General features: G+C 37.1%; 3 protein-coding genes across 15 annotated transcripts in view; 1 reads left to right on the top strand and 2 right to left on the bottom strand.

The window, feature by feature from the left end:
* The window catches only part of LOC110834781 (uncharacterized), a 45174-nt gene that overhangs the window by 20779 nt on the left and 4305 nt on the right, over positions 1-20090 (top strand). The window contains exon 1 of one of the 5 annotated variants that reach the window (XM_022074279.2): positions 18836-18967. The exons of 1 other annotated variant lie outside the window; for it this stretch is intronic. In XM_022074279.2, the coding sequence (XP_021929971.1) occupies positions 18941-18967 (27 nt within the window). In that variant the 5' untranslated portion in view covers positions 18836-18940. 3 more of the 5 variants (XM_022074280.1, XM_087357557.1, XM_022074282.2) reach the window with 3 other exon arrangements.
* Positions 530-5034, bottom strand: LOC110834769 (odorant receptor coreceptor-like). Its single transcript, XM_087357883.1, has 5 exons — positions 3214-5034; positions 2909-3008; positions 2219-2326; positions 1895-2050; positions 530-1361 (listed from the first exon to the last, which is right to left on the bottom strand). Exons 1-5 carry the CDS (start codon positions 4266-4268, stop codon positions 1305-1307), a joined length of 1476 nt encoding a protein of 491 aa, XP_087214009.1. The 5' UTR covers positions 4269-5034; the 3' UTR covers positions 530-1304.
* On the bottom strand, positions 5179-17505 carry LOC110834776 (alaserpin). Of its 9 annotated transcripts, none has more exons than XM_022074273.2 (8): positions 17356-17505; positions 16235-16350; positions 13082-13258; positions 12677-12890; positions 12384-12598; positions 11102-11299; positions 10054-10189; positions 5179-5545 (listed from the first exon to the last, which is right to left on the bottom strand). In XM_022074273.2, exons 1-8 carry the CDS (start codon positions 17363-17365, stop codon positions 5409-5411), a joined length of 1203 nt encoding a protein of 400 aa, XP_021929965.1. In that variant the 5' UTR covers positions 17366-17505; the 3' UTR covers positions 5179-5408. The 9 variants fall into 9 exon arrangements, with proteins under 9 accessions (XP_021929965.1, XP_021929957.2, XP_021929966.1 ...); XM_022074265.2 differs by lacking the exon at positions 5179-5545 and adding an exon at positions 6535-6829; XM_022074274.1 differs by lacking the exon at positions 5179-5545 and adding an exon at positions 7132-7442.

The following is a 20090-nucleotide window of genomic DNA, read 5'->3' as shown; positions in this document are numbered from 1 at the left end:
TTATAAAACGTACGTATTAACTCTGTTGTTTGACATGCGAACCTCATTAGATGTAATTTGCTTGTAGCTGCATATTTTATTCGAAACACGTTAAAAACGTAGCGCTGTATTTTAATGGACCTTCTGTAGTTCGACAGACTAACAAGATATGAGGCGAACTTCCGCTAATCAATTTATTATTAAGTGTATAGCCGCTGAAGCCAGGCTTTTACATGGTCCGCGTGACCTGAGAAAATGCCTGTGACGTATGCGGCCAGGGACGTTTCGCATTAGTAGCAGACAGAAAAACGTCCTACTTGTTCTGATTTGATGCGAACTTTTGGGTAATATTTTACAAAACTAGAACACTCCGTTGTAAGTAGTCACGATTGTAAAGAATCAAAGTGTGTTGTGTCTGTTTATTTCTCATAAACAGCACTAAAATGTCTGCTTTGCCCCACTGTGGGTGAAGTAAGACCGCCAAGGAGAATAGGTCCTGTTTGAAATAATTTTATGTGCATTATACACTTTTAAGAAGAAGTATTTTAATATTTTATTGGTGTTCAAGTATTGGAATCTAAATGTTATTATTTGTAGTGTGCTATATATAATACAACAGTTCTTCGTATGACAGCCATCTTATTTCTATGAAAACCAAGTGTTCAGTTTGTGGCTAAAATATAATATATAAGGAAATCTGAGTTTGTGAAAGATATTAAGGATAAACACTTTTTACTCCAAGACAAAAGTTTGAAAATAAAATCTTAGTCAATATTACCTCGAATTCCACTTTATTATTTGAAAATCGTTATCTTGAAAATGTGCTCTATGAAGAAATGTAAAACATGGTATGTTGTCCGTATTAAATATAGGTGTTACATACGTCATTTTGTTATAATCTAGTAAAATTATTTTGGTTTCCTTGAAGGTGGCTGCCTTTTTTCTCTGATTCGATATTATTATTAAATTTAATGAAAACATGTCAGCAAAAATTTACAATATTAAATAACCATCCAAATCAGTTCGTCCATAATAATGTTTTTGATTCTAACAAATAGACGATGTCTTTGACACTGTCGTTTATTGCTGCAACATGTTCCCTCGAAACCATAATGACATTTTTATTATCCAGGTAACATAAATTAAAATTGTTTTTAAAAGAAGCAGTTTGTAACTAAAGGCAAGTGTCCACAAAAGGTGAAACTATTCTGGTGATAACTTAATGTCCAAAAAGTTGTGTGTTTCTTAATATATTCAGGTGGATAATGAATGGACATTTTAAATTCCTATTAATTTGTCACCGATAATTGTGAAATATGTGTCTACTAAAACTCATTCATTTGTATCAGCAATGTCAGATACGAATAGGCGGTGCGAACGATCTGAAACAGAAAAGATATTTTTGATTAGAACGGAATGTAAAACATTCACAGCCGTCACTTTTCTATTTATATAGCTTTTCGCCTTCGTCGACATACACAAAGGAATATAAGGCCTGTATAATGATCTATACACATGTATATTTATATTTATATAAACTTTATGGCAGGGGTGCGCTAAACAACAGGATAACTGCAGTGCGAATTGGTTGGAACATATTCTAAGGCTGAATTTAAACCAAATTCCATACCGAGATTTTTATATCAGAAGGGCGTTTACGGAAAATGTGTATTCACAGGAGACTAAATTCTTACTCTCATTTGGCTCTTTAAATGTGCACTATTAGCATTCGTATGCCCAAATGTACATGTCTGTATCCCTCAATTGAGTACCATCATCATTATGCCCTTCTCGCATGATACCCTCGGTTACTATACATTGCCGTAATAGAAGCCGAAGGCGAAAAGATGGTTAGGATAACTCAAAAACCGTTAGACAGGGTTTCCATTAAAGAAGAAGAATATGTGGATCTTACTGTGGCAAACAGAGGTAGGTCGATGGCTCCAATCAGTCCCGCCTTTACCTTTACAGGCCTTCCCGCTCGAGTGATGATCATCCTCAACGAATTCTTAATTTGTGGCGATTTATCGTACCAATTACTCTCATATGCTGCAAGAAACACATCTCCACTCTGAAAGGAAGCAGAAAACGTCGTGTCTGTCATACTAATTCCCGAACCCCATTTGTAAGAAATCAAGAAATGTGGCTCGAAGAATAGATTTAAGCTCTGAATTTACAGACGGTGGAGAGACAGGTCGAAAGATATTGAGGTGAAAACAGGCTCAAGAAAGTGGGGTACCTGAGTTGTGACGTTGGATCCGAACCAACAGAAGAACCACATGTGGATGACGGCGGACATCCCATGTAGCAATTCGCGCATGAGTGACGCGCCACCACTTAGGTCCTTCTGGAAGCAAATTTTAAAAACATCATGATTTGGCGTGTGGATCAAAAAGAAGAAGTTTTAAATGTTTTATAATATCAGCCAGTTTGTATGACATATGCGAGTTTTGGATTTCAAGATGGAGATAAAATGGGCTTATAAATTTAAGTCTTCTCGAGGTAAACAACCCTGTGCGTATGGTACTAGATTTCAACGTTTTGGAAACTACCTTTGTCTGAATTATAAGGGTTTGAATTTTGTATACTTTTCCAAAACTGCATTACCGACATTTATAATACGAATCTGAGTTGCAGTCTGGTGGAGGGACATGCACACGTATTTATTTTCTATAAAGTGGTGTTATTAGTTGCGGAAAATGTGAATTCATTAGTTGCTTGGCATTTAGTGGCATGAAGCTCATACCAAATTTCGTGAAAGCCTTTAAACTACTTCAAAAGTTGAAAGAAAAACACAACGTGTTTGTCTCATGAGAGAATCTTACCCCCACTGGATGGGAAAGTAGATTAACAAGAGGAGCTTTGTGCAGTTTTAAGTTCTTTCCTTACTGTACTATTTCAAGGACTTCTTATGTTCCTGCTGACTTACCACGACAGCTTCAAATCCGAGGAGACATATGAGAATGGATGAAGTGAGAAACAAAGTGAAGAACATTGGACTGAGAAACTTGGCCATCGTTTCAGAAAAGCTGAAACAATGTGAAAACATGCATATCTCAGTATCTTAGACATCAGACAAGCTACAAGCCCTGTACCAGCACAAAAATATATATAGCTACATATTTTTACAGCTTTTATTATAAATAATATTCGATCTGTGGATTGTTGATTAAATCAGAGTATAAAGTGTGAAAATTATGTGCTTTCATGCTATTTTTAACAATGTACACTCACTCGAGAAGCAGTTGATGATGCCGAATGCAGGACTTCAAGTATTCTAACATCTCTGCGTCAGTATTATGCTGAATTGTGTCTGTGATGGATTCTTCCAACACAGTTTCAATTGAACACCCAGTGTTCTTTTCAGCACCATATTCAGATCGTTGAAGTTGTTCTTGGACTTCTCTCAAAGAGACATTTCCAGTTTTCGAAACTAATACTTGTTCAGCTGAAAGGATGTTCTCAACAGATTCTCCGAGTTTTTCTGAACTGGAATTTCTGTCATCGGTATCTGTTTTCGACTTGAACACGACATTATCTGACATGTTTCTCAAAGTGTCACTGAGTAGTTGGAACTGAAAACCGAGGTACGCTATCAGGGCAATGCTTAGTGCATCCGTCGCTGCATTATATATGCTTACGAAAACTGCAGAAATCATTTGACAGATATACTGAATCTCATAGTATGAATTGTCTTCTGTGAAGAATGGGTACCAGGTCTTGAAAGGGATATGTATTTGGGCAGAATGGCTACTGTTGTAGCCATTTTCGTCAGTTGGTATAATCAAAGGATGCAAGGCCATGGCTGCTGCAGTACCCATGTATAACACCGGAATCCCAAGACTGATCATGTTCATATGATTTATGGTAGATATTGTCGATGTAATCTGCATGGCATTTGTATGATATGCAGTGCGAACAAAGAAGTTTCTTGGAAGTGATTCAATCAAAAAATACAGTTTCTTATTATAAACATTATATGAGAACGCCCTTCCACTTAAATTAACAATTTCAACCAGGACTATGGCATTCTCAATGACATGATCCAGGTTGTCGTATACAGTGAAACAATACATTATCATTCCGAACACACAGAAAGTAACCACTGATCCCAAAAATATTATACAGCATTTGTAAAGTAAATTCTTCCAGCGTGATGCAGATATATCGCCTGGCCATGCTGCCGAAATTTTCAAGAGGAACACGTTCAGATCTAAACATCTGCTGATCTTCTCCATCTGTACATCATCCATGACGTCTTTGTGTGATACTAACACGAACGCTGACATAGTTTAATCGTCTCTTTGCGCCTGAGGGATAGAACATGTCATTTATAATACAACTGCCTTTACCTTTTACCTCTCTTTGCGTTGTAGCAAAGTTACACACTTGAGACGTTTAAAAATTAAAAACTTTTTTCGGGTTTAGTCACGAAGATGTGTGGTCAGGAACATTTTATAATCCGTTACGGAACTTTCATTTTCTACCCCAAACTTCGTAATTTGATTAACGAATGAGTTCAGCTGAAGCTCAACCCCCTTTCCAGAATCTACATGAAAAGTTTATTGTGTGTCCTGTAGAAATGCAAAGTAAAGGCCGTTATGTACTAGTGGAAAAGTGTGTGTGCGTGTATGTCTCAAGTAACAAAGGTATAATGTACTGATGTATCTTTTTAATTTTTCACAATCATGAATTTCCCATACGTGATAATTTATAATTATTATTACAAAGTGTTGCGCGGTCATTTTAATATTTTAGTACACGTGAACGCTGTAGACGTAGTATCTCAAAACATCAAATACAACAGACACGACTTTATTAAATGTAAAACGAATTCTGTAATGAATTTCCTTGGGCTTCTCAGTTTTCATTTTCGACATGACTTTTACTGATGATTTTTATAAAAAGTAAGGCAACGGAACACGACACAGACGTAATGTGTGAGACTGGCTTAACAAAGGGCCCAACAGATAATATTTCTGTACGTCTCCCCCTTCCACCTTACCCCACTGTACCTGAAGACGGAAGCAAAATCAGCTTCCGAAAAGTTGTTTTAGTATCATATAATTCATGACGGCAAAGTCGAAAATAACAAATTTTCACTTTATAATAAATAATCTTTAGAAACTTTCAGATTTTTACTACATGAAGTGTAAATGTGCATTGCATGGAATGGGCTTAGACAATTTTAAGCAGTGGTTAGTAAGTAGTTCGACATATTTATTATGTAGCTTAATCGGAAAAATTGGAATATAGTATACAGACCAAACTGGAAACTGTTAACAAGACAAAGTAATACATATGTTTGACAAAATATAATATCTATTTCATTTTGTGACATATTTATATATGTTTTATTTAAGTTGCAATTAAATGTTTATTGTTGCTACTGATGTTCTTTATACAACAGTACTCAATTACGAAATCCATTACGAAGCTGTAGGGTCGGTCACTCTGGAAACTATTAGCGGCAACTTGTTGAGATTGTCCACGATGAACACGATGAATGGATGATCCACATTGAACACAAGTGGATATTCTGCCATAAGAGCGTTAACTACGCCGCCTGTAAGATAAATAAATCTAATTAATGACATTTATTATAGAATATGTAATTTGTGAATTAATGTGCAATAATTGACACATTCTTTATTATTTATATGTAATTACGAAGTAGCGCTTGTAATGTTTACCATGGGAAATGTTGATCTACATAATTCAGTCCGGATTTAAGAATTATTAGAGCTCCATTGCTCTTATTTTATATTTTCCATTATTTATTATACACTTCTAAAGATATGCATCTAAGTAAATAAACAAATATCTGAATGTTCTTCTGTTCCGTGATGTCAGGCAGTTGCAGCTATGCCTTAGTTTTATTTATTACAACATGGTTCGTAGAAGTGTAGCAAGTTTTATTACCGACTATGATCTTAGTTTGCCTTTCAACAGATATACAACAAAACTTGTTCAGTAATACAGTGATAAAGTAAAGGTCATTATCTGGTCACACGTATTAGCTCCTTTATCCTTTTCCCATCTAATTTACATAGTTTACGACCTGTTTAACCAAATACATTTACAAATTCTCATCAATTATATTAAAAGTAATTAGGAATAAATAGTTGATCGCTGGTTATTTAATACGATTTATTTAAACCACATTTTTATTATTAATATCGAAGGTTAATATCGAATGAGACAAGTAATTGTATGCCAAAGGTTTTCTGCAAATACTGAGAAAGGAAACTCTAGCGGTATTTTCGATTTTCAGGGTACTTGACTAACTGTAGATGAGACTGAAAAACCTGTCAGACTAAGGGTGCATCGACCTAGATTAGAATGGTATACCCTAAGATTCTTTACAGCTGTGCTAACTTCCGTGGTTAGTGCCGAAGAAAGTGGTGACACGTGGGTCAGATATTGTAAAACAGAATGGCATTGCAGTCGGTAGCTAAAGTAATAAGAACTTTTCCACCTGATAAAAACCAAGGACCAAAGGACCTTAAATATACGTAGCTCTGACATATATTAAGAAAATCAAAACGCATGGTCGACACTTTGCAGTCCAGCTTTATTTCACAGTGTATTCGGCAATCAACAAAACTAAAATTCTTGTGACTGAATTTTTTACAAGAACAATAACGCAAAAACAATAGGCAGATGTGCATCACGCAAGAACAACAAACAGGCGATCATTATTAAGTCGTCGGTTCAATTACTCTGCTGGCGAAGAGTGGTATTTTATCGTGTTCTTCCACAAGGAATGCTAAGAACGGGTGATCCACGGTGAAAACTACTGGAGGTTCAGGATTTAGAATCGCACCAATAGCTCGTACACCAATTATTGCTGGAGAATAAAAAATAGAATTAATCACGTTCGGATCTGGAAGGATTTTACGCAGCTACACGAGACTTGTCCGAAATATTCTCTGAATTTATGTAAATAGATTTGACACTTTTGTGTCTGGTGTGCGATTACCCTAGTCCTCAGACAGGATGTTGTAATTTGTAATTTGCGAAAGTTAGAAGTGGCGACATACTGCGTGTGTCCAAGTGTGACGAATGTAGGTAAACATTAACGTGAAACAATTTTATCTCTTAAATATACGTAAGTCTGACATATATGAAGGGAAATCAAAACGCATGGTCGACACTTTGCAGTCCAGCTTTATTTTACAGTTTATTCGGAAATTAACAAAACTAAAATTCTTGTGACAGAATTTTTTACAAGAACAATAACGCAAAAACAATAGGCAGATGTGCATCACGCAAGAACAACAAACATGTGAGCATCACGCAAGAACAACAAACAGGCGATCATTATTAAGTCGTCGGTTCAATTACTCTGCTGGCGAAGAGTGGTATTTTATCGTGTTCTTCCACAAGGAATGCTAAGAACGGGTGATCCACGGTGAAAACTACTGGAGGTATCACAACCTGACGGTGTATACCAATTTCTGCTGGAGAATAACAATTAGAATTAATGATGTTCAGGTTTGGAAGGATTTTACACAGCTACACGAGACCTGTCCGAAATATTCTCTGAATTTATGTAAATAGATTTGACACTTTTGGGTCTGGTGTGCGATTACCCTAGTCCTCAGACAGGATGTTGTAATTTGTAATTTGTGTAAGTTAGAAGTGGCGACATATTGCGTGTGTCCAACTGTGACGAATGTAGGTAAACATTGAGGTGAAACAATTCTATCTCTTAAATATACGTAGCTCTGACATATATTAAGAAAATCAAAACGCATGGTCGACACTTTGCAGTCCAGCTTTATTTTACAGTTTATTCGGCAATTAGCAAAACTAAAATTCTTGTGACTGAATTTCTTACAAGAACAATAACGCAAAAATAATAGGCAGGTGAACATCACGCAAGAACAACAAACAGGTGAGCATCACGCAAGAACAACAAACAGGCGATCATTACGAAGTCGTCGGATCAATTACTCTGCTGGCGAAGAGTGGTATCTTATCGTGTTCTTCCACAAGGAATGCTAAGAACGGGTGATCCACAGTGAAAACTACTGGAGAAGGATTTCCAATCGCATCAGGAATGCGTACACCAATTACTGCTAGAGCATAAAAATTAGAATTAATCACGTTCAGATCTGGAAGGATGTTACACAGCGACACGAGACCTGTCCGAAATATTCTCTGAATTTATGTAAATAGATTTGACACTTTTGTGTCTGGTGTGTGATTACCCTAGTCGTCAGACAGGATGTTGTAATTTGTAATTTGTGTAAGTTAGAAGTGGCGACATACTGCGTGTGTCCAAGTGTGACGAATGTAGGTAAACATTGAGGTGAAACAATTCTATTTCTTAAATATACGTAGCTCTGACATATATGAAGAAAATCAAAACGCATGGTCGACACTTTGCAGTCCAGCTTTATTTCACAGTTTATTCGGCAATTAACAAAACTAAAATTCTTGTGACTGAATTTTTTACAAGAACAATAACGCAAAAACAATAGGCAGATGTGCATCACGCAAGAACAACAAACATGTGAGCATCACGCAAGAACAACAAACAGGCGATCATTATTAAGTCGTCGGATCAATTACTCTGCTGGCGAAGAGTGGTATCTTATCGTGTTCTTCCACAAGGAATGCTAAGAACGGGTGATCCACAGTGAAAACTACTGGAGGAGGATTTGCAATCACAGCAGTAGGGTGTGCACCAATTACTGCTGGAGAATAAAAATTAGAATTAATGACGTTCAGATCTGGAAGGATGTTACACAGCGACACGAGACCTGTCCGAAATATTCTCTGAATTTATGTAAATAGATTTGACACTTTTGTGTCTGGTGTGCGATTACCCTAGTCCTCAGACAGGATGTTGCAATTTGTAATTTGTGTAAGTTAGAAGTGGCGACATATTGCGTGTGTCCAACTGTGACGAATGTAGGTAAACATTGAGGTGAAACAATTCTATCTCTTAAATATACGTAGCTCTGACATATATGAAGAAAATCAAAACGCATGGTCGACACTTTGCAGTCCAGCTTTATTTTACAGTTTTTTCGGCAATTAGCAAAACTAAAATTCTTGTGACTGAATTTCTTACAAGAACAATAACGCAAAAATAATAGGCAGGTGAACATCACGCAAGAACAACAAACAGGTGAGCATCACGCAAGAACAACAAACAGGCGATCATTACGAAGTCGTCGGATCAATTACTCTGCTGGCGAAGAGTGGTATCTTATCGTGTTCTTCCACAAGGAATGCTAAGAACGGGTGATCCACAGTGAAAACTACTGGAGGAATCACAAGTTCAGGGAGTATAACAATTCCTGCTGGAGCATAAAAATTAGAATTAATCACGTTCAGATCTGGAAGGATGTTACACAGCTACACGAGACCTGTCCGAAATATTCTCTGAATTTATGTAAATAGATTTGACACTTTTGTGTCTGGTGTGTGATTATAGGTCCTAGTCCTCAGACAGGATGTTGTAATTTGTGTAAGTTAGAAGTGGCGACATACTGCGTGTGTCCAAGTGTGACGAATGTAGGTAAAAATTAACGTGAAACAATTCTATCCCTTCCTTTAGTGACTAACGTATCTACATTACATGTGTTTGAAAGTAAATATATTGAAGAAGATATTTGGCACAAAGAAGGATGATTGGTAAGTGGGAAATAAAGGTTATTAGCATAATATGAAATGGTTCCTCAAGAAATAGGGCGGGCTGCGTTCATCTAGCTCAGGATAGGGACCAATGGCGGATTCTTGTGAAGGCGGTCGTGAGTAATTTCTTGGCAGACCGAAAGCCACCAGCTTCTAAAGACGGACTTTGTTGTATGGAGTGTGATACATATTGTAGAACGTCACCAAATTGCATGCTTCAAGATCACAGAAAAATCGTACAACGTTGCAACACGTGCAACACGTGCAACGGAGCGCAGGAGAGTGAAGACGGCTCAGAATTTGCAGCGTAGCAAAGGTGCACTGGTTACTCAGAGCCACAATGTATAGGAAGGAGGGGTTGAAATAATTCAGTGGTCTTGAAGCATGCAGTTTTGGGACTTCTAGTTGTAATAGAGGACAAACCTGTAGCGGCAACAGCTGTTGCTCCTTCTTCGTCCACTTCGATTTCTGCTTTCTGAACAACTTCTGACACATAGAGACTCTCCCCTGAGATGCCACTCAAGTTCGCTCCAGGAGAGAATATGTCTGTCAGACCGATCTGAGAAGCAGAAACATGATACATATATTTATTTTTCCAGTCTATACACAAAACTTGTTTTAAAATAATAAAATAATCAGGCTTATCAATTCATATATTTTTAAAAACTATTGTACATTTGTGCATTGCGTTGATATGTTTTATTTTAATAGTGGTCTTTTGGGTTGTGGCGTTGTGTAGTCTTGTAATTGGTTACGAAAGTTTCGGAGGGACATACCGTCTCCATCTTCAGTGTTGGTAGTGATCTGCAGGGTCACATGACTTTACAACCCACAAGACCACTATTGACTTCTTGGCTGCAGTGAGAACACGAATCTCAGGTCCCATTTTAATGCAAGTGTCGCCTTAGCTTCCAACTGCGACATGTACCTTAATGCCTTATTAATTTCGGGGAATAAAGTGTCAGTTAGTGTCGCAACGATCCGGTCAGTAGACGGGACTTTTATCTTCGTCCAATTGCCGAATATATAACTCGACAGCGAGTTTCTTGCCACTCAGCTGTATGCGTGCTTATGTCTAGGACGTGTTTTTCATTGTATTTGGAACCTATTTTCTGATAAGAGGTATTGTATCTTATACGTATATTAGTCTATGTATTGTTTTCTTTAATCATGCGAGTTACTTCTTTAAAATTGAACATTAAATGCCTATCAGCGAATTTCAGAAAAATCTATTAAAAAGGCTGTTAAAGAATTTGTGTTTTAGCTAAGAAATTGGCAGATTCTATTTTTTTTCTTTTGGAATTAACTACCAAAAATTGTAATAGAAGTTAGCTCTGAACAGTAAAGAACGCAACATATGTTTTAATTTAAGAATAATCTTCCCTTGAGCTACTCAAATAATATGATTATTTGTGAAAGCCCTAGTCTGTACTAAAAAGCGCCATGTTTTGTGTTATGAAACACTTCGTACCTCTTTTAATGTAGGGATAAGTTGCAGCGTTGTTTCCAGCTTAAACTTCGGCAGAGACAGAACGACAGTTCTGTTCCAACCACGACTGTCCAAATTATCAAGGAGGTCGGAGAACTCAGAGCCAGTGATGCTGTTCACCACGCTGTCCACGCCGTCTATCTTGTTGGGTAGAATTATCAGCAGATAATACTGATCGCCCTTAAGAGAACATGAGTTGCCAAACTGATTTTAGACATGAAAATTAAATATTTTATATATAACAAGCACTGAAAAAGAAATATGATCATTCTTAAGAGTAATTGCCCTCTTGATAATATTTGTTGCATCCTGATTCTTAAACAAATCTTAACGAAATACAGAAACTGTGATTTATATCCGTATTTCCACGTTCTATTGAATTCCACAAGTTTATTATCAAACTGTCAGTAATTACAGACTTGTACAATAAGTTTCAGATAGTCATTTCCTTGGCTAATCAGGTTTTGGTGATTTTGGTGTACTAACTTCAGAATCGAAAGTGAGGCGCGTTTTTCATCATTGCAGTCTCTAATAGCACTAGTGGATATAACCTGAGTGAAAAATGATGATAACGTTCTAGTGAGGTGATCTCCATCATTACTTCATATACATAAAAGTGTTTTATTAGAGCAATGTGTAGAAGCTATTAGTTATAGACAGACTCTCTCCAGACAATTTTCCTGGAATAGCAATGATGTTATTTAGTTATAGTGTTTTAATGACGATGACAGATCAGATTATACAGTGTCGAATGTTAGAAATTGCACACAACAAATACAAAGTTAGGCTTCGGGCATAAGCCACGTCGATTGTTGAAGGTTTTTAAACGTTACGTAAAACACTGCACTTTTCATCTTCAGGGTGTTTGGAAATCCCTTGTATAATTATGACAATGGGAGATGAATGAATGATGAAACACGTGATTGGGCGAAAAGAGGGAGGGGGCCATATCCTGTGGGTAGAACAGGTGATCAAAAACGTTTCTAGAGACCCCGGGTTTAGGAAAAGAGAAACGATAAACATTTCTGGGGAGCATGTGATTAGAATAGAGTCATAAAAAGGTTTTAGTGCCCATTTGATTAGGAGAAGATTTGATGAAGATTTTTTTATTGATCACGTGTTTAAAAGACTTTTTTAGAAGAAATTTTTAGGAACCACTTAGTTAGGAAATGAAGTGATGAAAAGCAGAGGACATATATTGTGGACCAGTTTAGTATGAAAAACAAAATTTCAGGATCATACATATTTTTATGGTAGAACTTGCCTCAAATGGAAGTTGCAGCCATCGAGCATCCAAGTCCTCAAGATCGCCTGTTAACAGTTTAGTCTCCAGGTGCATTGTAGGAACTAGTTTTGACGTGTATGGTTTTGTGAAGAAAGCGTCATTTGTCGTCCTATTCTTCCAGAAGAGTGTCTTCCAAAAACCCTTGAAGAAGATGGCATTAACCAACACCAGTCGAGTTGAACTGTCTAGTGATTCTGAAATAGACGTTCACATAGATAACGTGTAGTCACTGACAAAAGCGCACTTTACTGAGCAATGTGATGTTTCCTTACTCGGAGAGATAAGTTCTTGGATCTTGTCATGTGTGTGATTTGCCACCCACGAGTTTATCTCTGCAGCAGCTTCAACAGGTTCAGAAAATTGGGCAGTCAGAACTGAGGATTGAAAATCTTGTACCATGACTCTCGAGAACTCAGGTTTTATTGGATATCCTTCTTCCACAAACGCAGCGTTAGCAAACTCCAGGGTCGCATTTCCAGAAGAGTCCTGTTACATATTAGTGTAATTAAACAGTATATGAAGCATTAAAAATGTAAAGTTTTGAATTGTAGTGGTTCTTAAAAATGATACAATCATAATCCTCCACCGAGGCGTTACACGAGCCTCTGTGCCAACAGGCTTTTACATATTGTCTGAATAAGCTGGTCGTGTCTTCGCTGTACATTACACCGCATTACCTTCAAGTTTCTTGTAAGCTGACCGTATGTCTCTTTCGACTGCTCCTGGTTGAGGTACAGAACTTGGGTCAGCTGAGCTAGTGTGTTGCCGCCAGAACCCTGCTGAATGATGGCCAGGAGAGTGGACACACTCACGGGAGAGACCACCGCGTTGCCGCCGTTGTTGTTGAACACCGCCTACGTACAGTTCAGGCCATTATGTATGAAATTATGATTCCTGACATCCCGGCCAGAGAATCTGAACTACAGACCCCATTAGTCTTTCAAGATAAATTATCACATTGACACTGATTTCAAGATACAAATATTACTGACGGAGTGCATTATAAATAGGTCTATATTTTAAAAGAATTTATGGAGAGATGTTTACTGTTTTTCCGATTATTTACAACATATTGCAGATGGCTCCCATTTTTTCATTATTACCTTTCTTCCTTACGTACGTATGCACAAAAATATCAGCATTTCAGATGCGATTCGAATGCTAGGCTTGTACGATAAACACTAGACTACCGGTCCGTCTGGAATTCAAAGGGTCCTGGGTTCGATCCCGACCATTGTCACAAAAATATTAATGTGTCAGTATGATGACAATCATCAGAAGACGGAAATAGAGCCAAACGTGTGACTGACTTATAAATGTATGAACTGAACACTGATTGACGTCATGTGATACAGCTGTCTTAAAATGGGTATGTCATAGGAGTTTAATAATTAACATTAGTTTGACATCAATCCATTAGAATATCCGAACCGCAACGATGATGAATAATTTCAAGGTCGTTTATTTTAGCTAGGCTAATTGTCACTCAGGTCAGTGTTTCACATGACCAGACATACTGCATATTCGTGTTAACCTCTAATTCTGGTTCTTACATCTTTAAAACAAAAGAAACTAACCTGTTGTTACGTCGCCTTGACATTTTATGATACTTACGTTTCATAATAACAGAATCTAATCTTCAATACTGTATAATGTTTACCTTCAATAAATGTAAATTTAGGATGTTCGAGAACAAAGTGCTGAGGAGATATATAAATCTAAGAAGCAGGAAGTAAAAGAATGATGTAGACAAATACATAATGATGAGTTTCATAAGCGTTACTCTTCACCATATATTATGACGGTAATAACATCAAGAGAGTTGAGATTGGTGGGACATTTCGAAATCACTGAAGAGAATAAAAATTTTAGTTGTAAAAGCTGAAAGGAAGAAACCACTTGGGAGACGTAGGCATAAATGAGAGGTTAATATTGAAACGTAGGCTTATCTTAGAAGGCGTGACATTTCCACTGGCATGTTCTTGTGAACACGATAATGAAGTTTAAATTTATAAACGGCCATTTCTTTATCGACTCAGCAGCTAACAGCTTCTAAAAAAAGTAGCCTACGTTGCTACTTTTCTACATTTAGTCAGTTAGTTAACTTCTCACTTTGTAACTTATTTGGCCTTAGATATGGGTTATCAAATGTCGATAGTTTTAAAATAACAATGAAGTTGAATGACGTAAACTGACTAGACACGATACTAACGTCAATTATTCTTCATGAAGGTGTATTTCAACGGCCTGAGTTATCGAAATTTTTGTTTCTCGAACTTTTCTATTCTGCATATCTTATTCGACCTTCGGGTTTGTTTTCTGCAGATAAAAAACCTGTTTTATCGAAGTTTCACAGAAGTCAGAATCGACAGTGTTGCTTGTATTTCGTTAAGTATTTTCCTCATATACAAATTTGTCAGATTAATAGTTGTTTATGCTCATGACATATAACTTATACTTTCTGTTGTGTACCCAGTTTTTGTGTGATGAGACATTGACAAACGTTCATTTGAATTTAATGGAAATTTATATTAGACCAACACGAAGTGAAATTACATTCGCCCTAAAACAATCAATAAAGATATCGAACACCAATCTAAATCCGTACAGTAGTTTCGGAGATGAAACATTCGGACAGATGACCTCCCTTATACTCGATAATTTCGTGCACTTAATTATTAATGAGTATTAATTTATGTGAATCTAATGTTCCCCCCCCCCCCCCCCCCAACATTTTCAGATCTAATAATGAAGTCAACTAAATTATACCGAACGTCGGAGCACTTCTGTTTCATATTCGAAATATGTCGGGTAAACTATCGACCAGGAGACAGGCTATCCTGACTGACATATTAACATCATCCGACGCTATACAGTCTGAGTTGCTGACAGCGTCGTTAAATTAACTACAAATAAAATAAATTCAAAATCTGAATCTGTCCGTAAGAAATTCTTAGACATTCGTCCCTATCAAGAAACATGAAGATCTAATAGTTTCAATTGTTTTTCAGTTGTGGATCGTTTTAAGTACGAATGGGCGAAAGTGTTCGTTTTTTGAGGTTTCCAAGAAGTTATGCTCCAATAATGGCATGTCTTATTTATTCCGACAGTCCCTTTAATATACAATTCTATTTACCACTTCTGTATTACTTACAACCCTCACGCCCGCAAAGTGATCGCTATTTGGATTAAACGGTTGTCAAGCAACAATACAGTTTTGAGAATAGATCACCTAACAACCAAACCAGAAACTGAGAAAACTTGAGAGACGAAGAGCTCTTTTAAGAAGAATATTACATCCAGTAGCAGATTCTAGTGCTTTTGCATTACTCCCAATATTATGAGCCCACATCAATCCATAAAGATTAGTAAGTGAGCTTATATGAAGAACAATATTCATTCGTAACATCTTAAAAATTACACATCTTTTAACAAAATTAGCTTTACCCAAGAGATTCTAAAAATCTGATATATTTGATGTAATTGACTTAAAATAGCTACGCTGTGAAGAAAACTTTACACAGTGTTTAATATCTGTCAAGGACACCTTCGAAGTTTCCTTTTAGAGGATGTTTTCCTTGAGATTTCATTTCATTTCTTAAAAGAAATGTATGTACACCAATCATGTTAGCTCAGGCGGCAAAGCGTCTGTCTTGTCCAATGGATAAATTGTTACGTTGAAATAAGCTACCACCGCTTTCTTTCACATATTTTCTAGTTCATTTTACATAATTAGCCACCCCACATCATTTCACACTAAATAAACTGCAGTTACTACTACGTCGTCAGTTCAATTGACTTAAATGTCAGTATATTTTTAACTAAGTTACCTTGAAGAGGTTCACAGAAAAGTTGTCGACTGCATCAGCGGATTGCTTGCTGATAGCGGTATTTGAGGACTGAGCTCGTGAGAGGTACAGCGTACCCAATATGAAACACAGAGTTGCTGTAATAAACAAACAAAGAAATTAGTGTTATTTGTGTTTCTTAGTGTGACTGTTAATCCTTAAACAAGCAAGTGCATGCATGGAAAATGAGACAACACTGTTATTGTTATTGTTCATAATTTCTGTAAGGCACGGAAGCTAACACAAACAAAATGACCCCCTGTCACCATGTGTTACTTTCACCTGTGTGAGATATTCGATGGACATCGTTTTACGAAGTTTCCCAAATTATTTTGTTCCTGTTTCACCTTTATCAAGCTTTCTGTATACCCATCATTTCTTGACTGCCAATAATCTTAGCTTATTTAATTCGATTATCAGTTAGAGCTTCTGTGTTTTTCATTGTTTTATTACGATTTCCCACACACATTATAAAAAAGTATATTCATAATATCGAAACATGTTTTTAAGTGAAAGCTATAATAAAATGTGAATCTTTATTTTACATCCTGTAACTTTATAAGAAATGCTTAAGTTGTAATTTACAGAGAGGTAGAGCTCTCTCCTCGATCAGCGGAGGTGAGAAGGAAACTAGTCCGATAGCTTTGCAGGAAATCCGGTCTTTCTGTATGTTCCAGCTCTGAAGACGAGCTACGTCACAAATGGCTTTCAGTATGGGAAAGGAAGTATGCTATTATCCAGTCAACGTTCCATGAGAAATTTCAGGTTCTTTTTATGATTTCCCTTACACCACTGCTAGGAGTAGGACTGCAACCAGCAAACCAGAGTTGAACTTATTAGTAAGCATCAGCAGTTTGATTTAATTCTCATTCAATATGATCGTTACACTGTATCGGAAGGATGACAAAAGTTAAATTCGCCTGCCTACGTTTAAAGTACAACTCCCAATGCAAAATTTCATGGAGACTTGTTCAGTAATTTTGCATATGGAACATACACGTTCACTTTGTGAACCCAGTAATTAAGCCAAGGAAGGAAGAGACTGCTACTTGCTGGAACAAAGCCGAGAAGCAAACAAAGCTTGTTCTACTCTTAGTACTCACCCGGCCACATCTTGCGATGTTAAGTATTACTGGATTAAGCTTGTTTGTTTGTGCGGCGTGCGGATATATAACCTGTTTTCATTCCACGGGAAATCCCGTACGTCATTCCCTGCCAGAGCCTTGAAATTATCGTAGAAGGAGGAAATATATTTCTACGAAGGCGTTGTTGGTAGGAGGTCGTGTCTGTCCCTATATCTGTCCGTCACCTTGTGTCGTCGTTAAGTACCCAAGGCTTTTTAAAGAACCTTGTTGAATGTCTACGCTAAACGCTGCATAACGAATTTACTTTGTGCCGTGTCGATCCAGTATAATCCATATGTATAGCTGAAATGGACATTTTCTTAAAACTAAAGGGATGTTCGTCGTAATATCGTGGAGCATGGTTCCTCTTGAGAAGCCATGATGTCGTTCATCTAGTCAAAAATCCTCGTCTTTTGTGCAAAATCGATATTCATTACTGTGATCACAAAAGATCCTCACTAGTCCCTACCCTCAGCCACATGAATCCAATTCACATCCTCCTCCCATTTCCACATTTCTTTAAGATCAATTTTATATTATCCTCCCATTCACACCAAAATCGGCCAAATTGTTCTGTATTCCTTGTGCACCCCACCAACACCCAAAGCAAACCACTGAAAACTCGTTTTGGAACACTCCACACACACAACTCGGACGCCACTGTCACCTGCCGTAACCATCTTCCTGGTAGCAGAATCCACAGGTCTAACACCGACAACACCAAAGCCTGCCACCGGCCACGATCCTGAGCCAACTCCATCATTTCACCATCCTCACAGCCCACCTCCCAAAGATCCATCTTCATATTATTCTCCCATCTCCTTCTTGGTCTGCAAAGTGGTCGTTTTCCAGTAGGATTCCCTTCCATTATTCTGTATGCAACCCTTGCCTTCCCCCCATGCGTGCCACATGTCCAACCCATTGGAACCTCCTAGATTGCACTATCATCATTATGCTTGGCGACCTGTATAATTCACTAGCTCCTCGTTACACTATGTTCTAAATTCCCTAATTATTTCATTCTTTTTATACATTCAAATATCTTCCTGAGCATCCTGTTTTCAAACACTTGTAATTTACGTTTTTCCTTCAAGGTAACAGACCACGTTTTACAACCACAGAAGACAACAGGCAAAATGATTGTTTCTATATCCTAATATTTAGTGTTTTGGATAGCAAACGAGATGTTAACTGTTTTTGAATTGCATAAAAACGAACGTTTCCCGAGTGTATTCTCTTAATTTCATCATGGCCCTCATTGCTATTTGTTATTGTTGTTCCTAGATAATTAAAATTTGAAACGTTTTCAAATGTTGTGTTGCTTATAATTATGTTCCACTGTTGTGGCTGATGGTTTTGGCTGTGAATGAATAAGAGGTAAGACAGTAGGATGCATACGGGACTGAGCTATCGACACCAAAAGAATATTATGGCGCCGAACGTCATTCAATTTTAATCATCATAATCTGTCATGGGATATTTTTCGTTTGAGCCGTTGGCGACAGTGAGCTGGCGGGAATGTGTTTTTGTTTCAGTCGTGGTCTATTCAAAGTAATCGGTAATTATGGAATCAGAAGCAAGTGAGTCACAGGTTAGTAGTTATATTTTTAACTGTATACTTGGTTGTAATGTAGTGATCCATTCCTGAGATGTAGTTGTAGTTGACTATTCTAATGTTATTCTTGCTGTTCTATAATATGTCATGAACCGTAGGTGTTCTCCAGGTAGAATGGAGAAAGCATATCAAAATTTTCTTATTCTATTTGAAATCTCTGTATCCGGCATACAGGCCATAATTTGCATGGCAGGTGCCCATTAGGTTATTGTTCAGTGCCTAGAAAGTATGTTGTGATATATCAAATGCAAGGTTCGATACACGTTTATTCGAAGCTACGTCGATCCACACGAAACTGATATATATTCTTGTACATTTTCCTTTGTCTCTGTTTAAAAATCACGACGTTGCGTAGTCTGCTTCTGCTTTCTGTGTTTGATATTAACTTTTTCCACGGAACCCATCTGATTGTGTGTAATGTGTAGTTGTGCTTGATGACGGAAGCAGAGCCAGCTTCCGAAACGTCGTGGTTTTTAAAGTTATAGGGGAAAGAATATGGCCAAGGATATGCTTCAATTTAACGACGTGCTTTCATCAAAAGCCCTTATACAGATCATAGAGTCAGTTCATAGTATCCTGCAGAACAGTGGAAGAGTGTTATAAAACATAACCTTAAAAGCAACATTAACATTTTAATTGACACTTGTTCTTGTAGTAGGATTCGAAAGTTCAGCAATTCTGTACCAGTGCCTACCACTGGACACAATCCAGAGTTGATTCCATGCCTCATCCTAAAACATCATTGCTGAAATTCAATAGCAGTTCTATTTTCCCATTATTTTATTTTATTTATTTATTTTGCCTTGGAAGGAAAGGAGCTTCCCCTTATGAATTCTGTACGCGTTTTTTTGTTTTGTTTTGTTTATTTGAGATGAGCTATGTGCCCAGTTTACCATAACATTTTAGTTACCAACATGCTAACAGTGCTGGGTGACCTGCATAAATAATGTTCTCTTTATGTAATTTACTCATATTTTATTCCTTTTCAGTAAAAATAAAATGTAGCTTTACATTAAGTTTTGGCTTAGATTGTATACAATATTGATTATACAAAGTTGGTATAGTTTCATTGACTTTAGCATTGGCACAGGCCCTTTTT

Source organism: Zootermopsis nevadensis, unplaced genomic scaffold, assembly GCF_977971745.1.
Source record: "Zootermopsis nevadensis isolate Lab colony 2312 unplaced genomic scaffold, Znev_1.0 Znev_ptg000028l, whole genome shotgun sequence".
In the NCBI taxonomy this organism is placed as follows: Eukaryota; Metazoa; Arthropoda; class Insecta; order Blattodea; family Termopsidae; genus Zootermopsis; species Zootermopsis nevadensis.
The sequence above is the reverse complement of the archived record's forward strand: the minus strand, read 5'-3'. Positions and strand labels throughout refer to the sequence as shown.

What these genes read in the sequence shown, in the direction of transcription:
- LOC110834769 (XM_087357883.1), bottom strand. Translation starts at nt 4,268, where the DNA reads ATGTCAGCGTTCGTGTTAGTATCACACAAAGACGTCATGGATGATGTA. An exon ending in CATCATCAACTGCTTCTCGA is followed by an intron (nt 3,009 to 3,213) that starts GTGAGTGTACAT and finishes ACATTGTTTCAG; the next exon opens with CTTTTCTGAAACGATGGCCA. An exon ending in ACCTACCTCTGTTTGCCACA is followed by an intron (nt 1,362 to 1,894) that starts GTAAGATCCACA and finishes TTTCTGTTTCAG; the next exon opens with ATCGTTCGCACCGCCTATTC.
- LOC110834776 (XM_022074265.2), bottom strand. An exon ending in TTTCTGTGAACCTCTTCAAG is followed by an intron (nt 13,259 to 16,234) that starts GTAACTTAGTTA and finishes AACTGTACGTAG; the next exon opens with GCGGTGTTCAACAACAACGG. An exon ending in GGCTGCAACTTCCATTTGAG is followed by an intron (nt 11,300 to 12,383) that starts GCAAGTTCTACC and finishes TGTTCTCTTAAG; the next exon opens with GGCGATCAGTATTATCTGCT.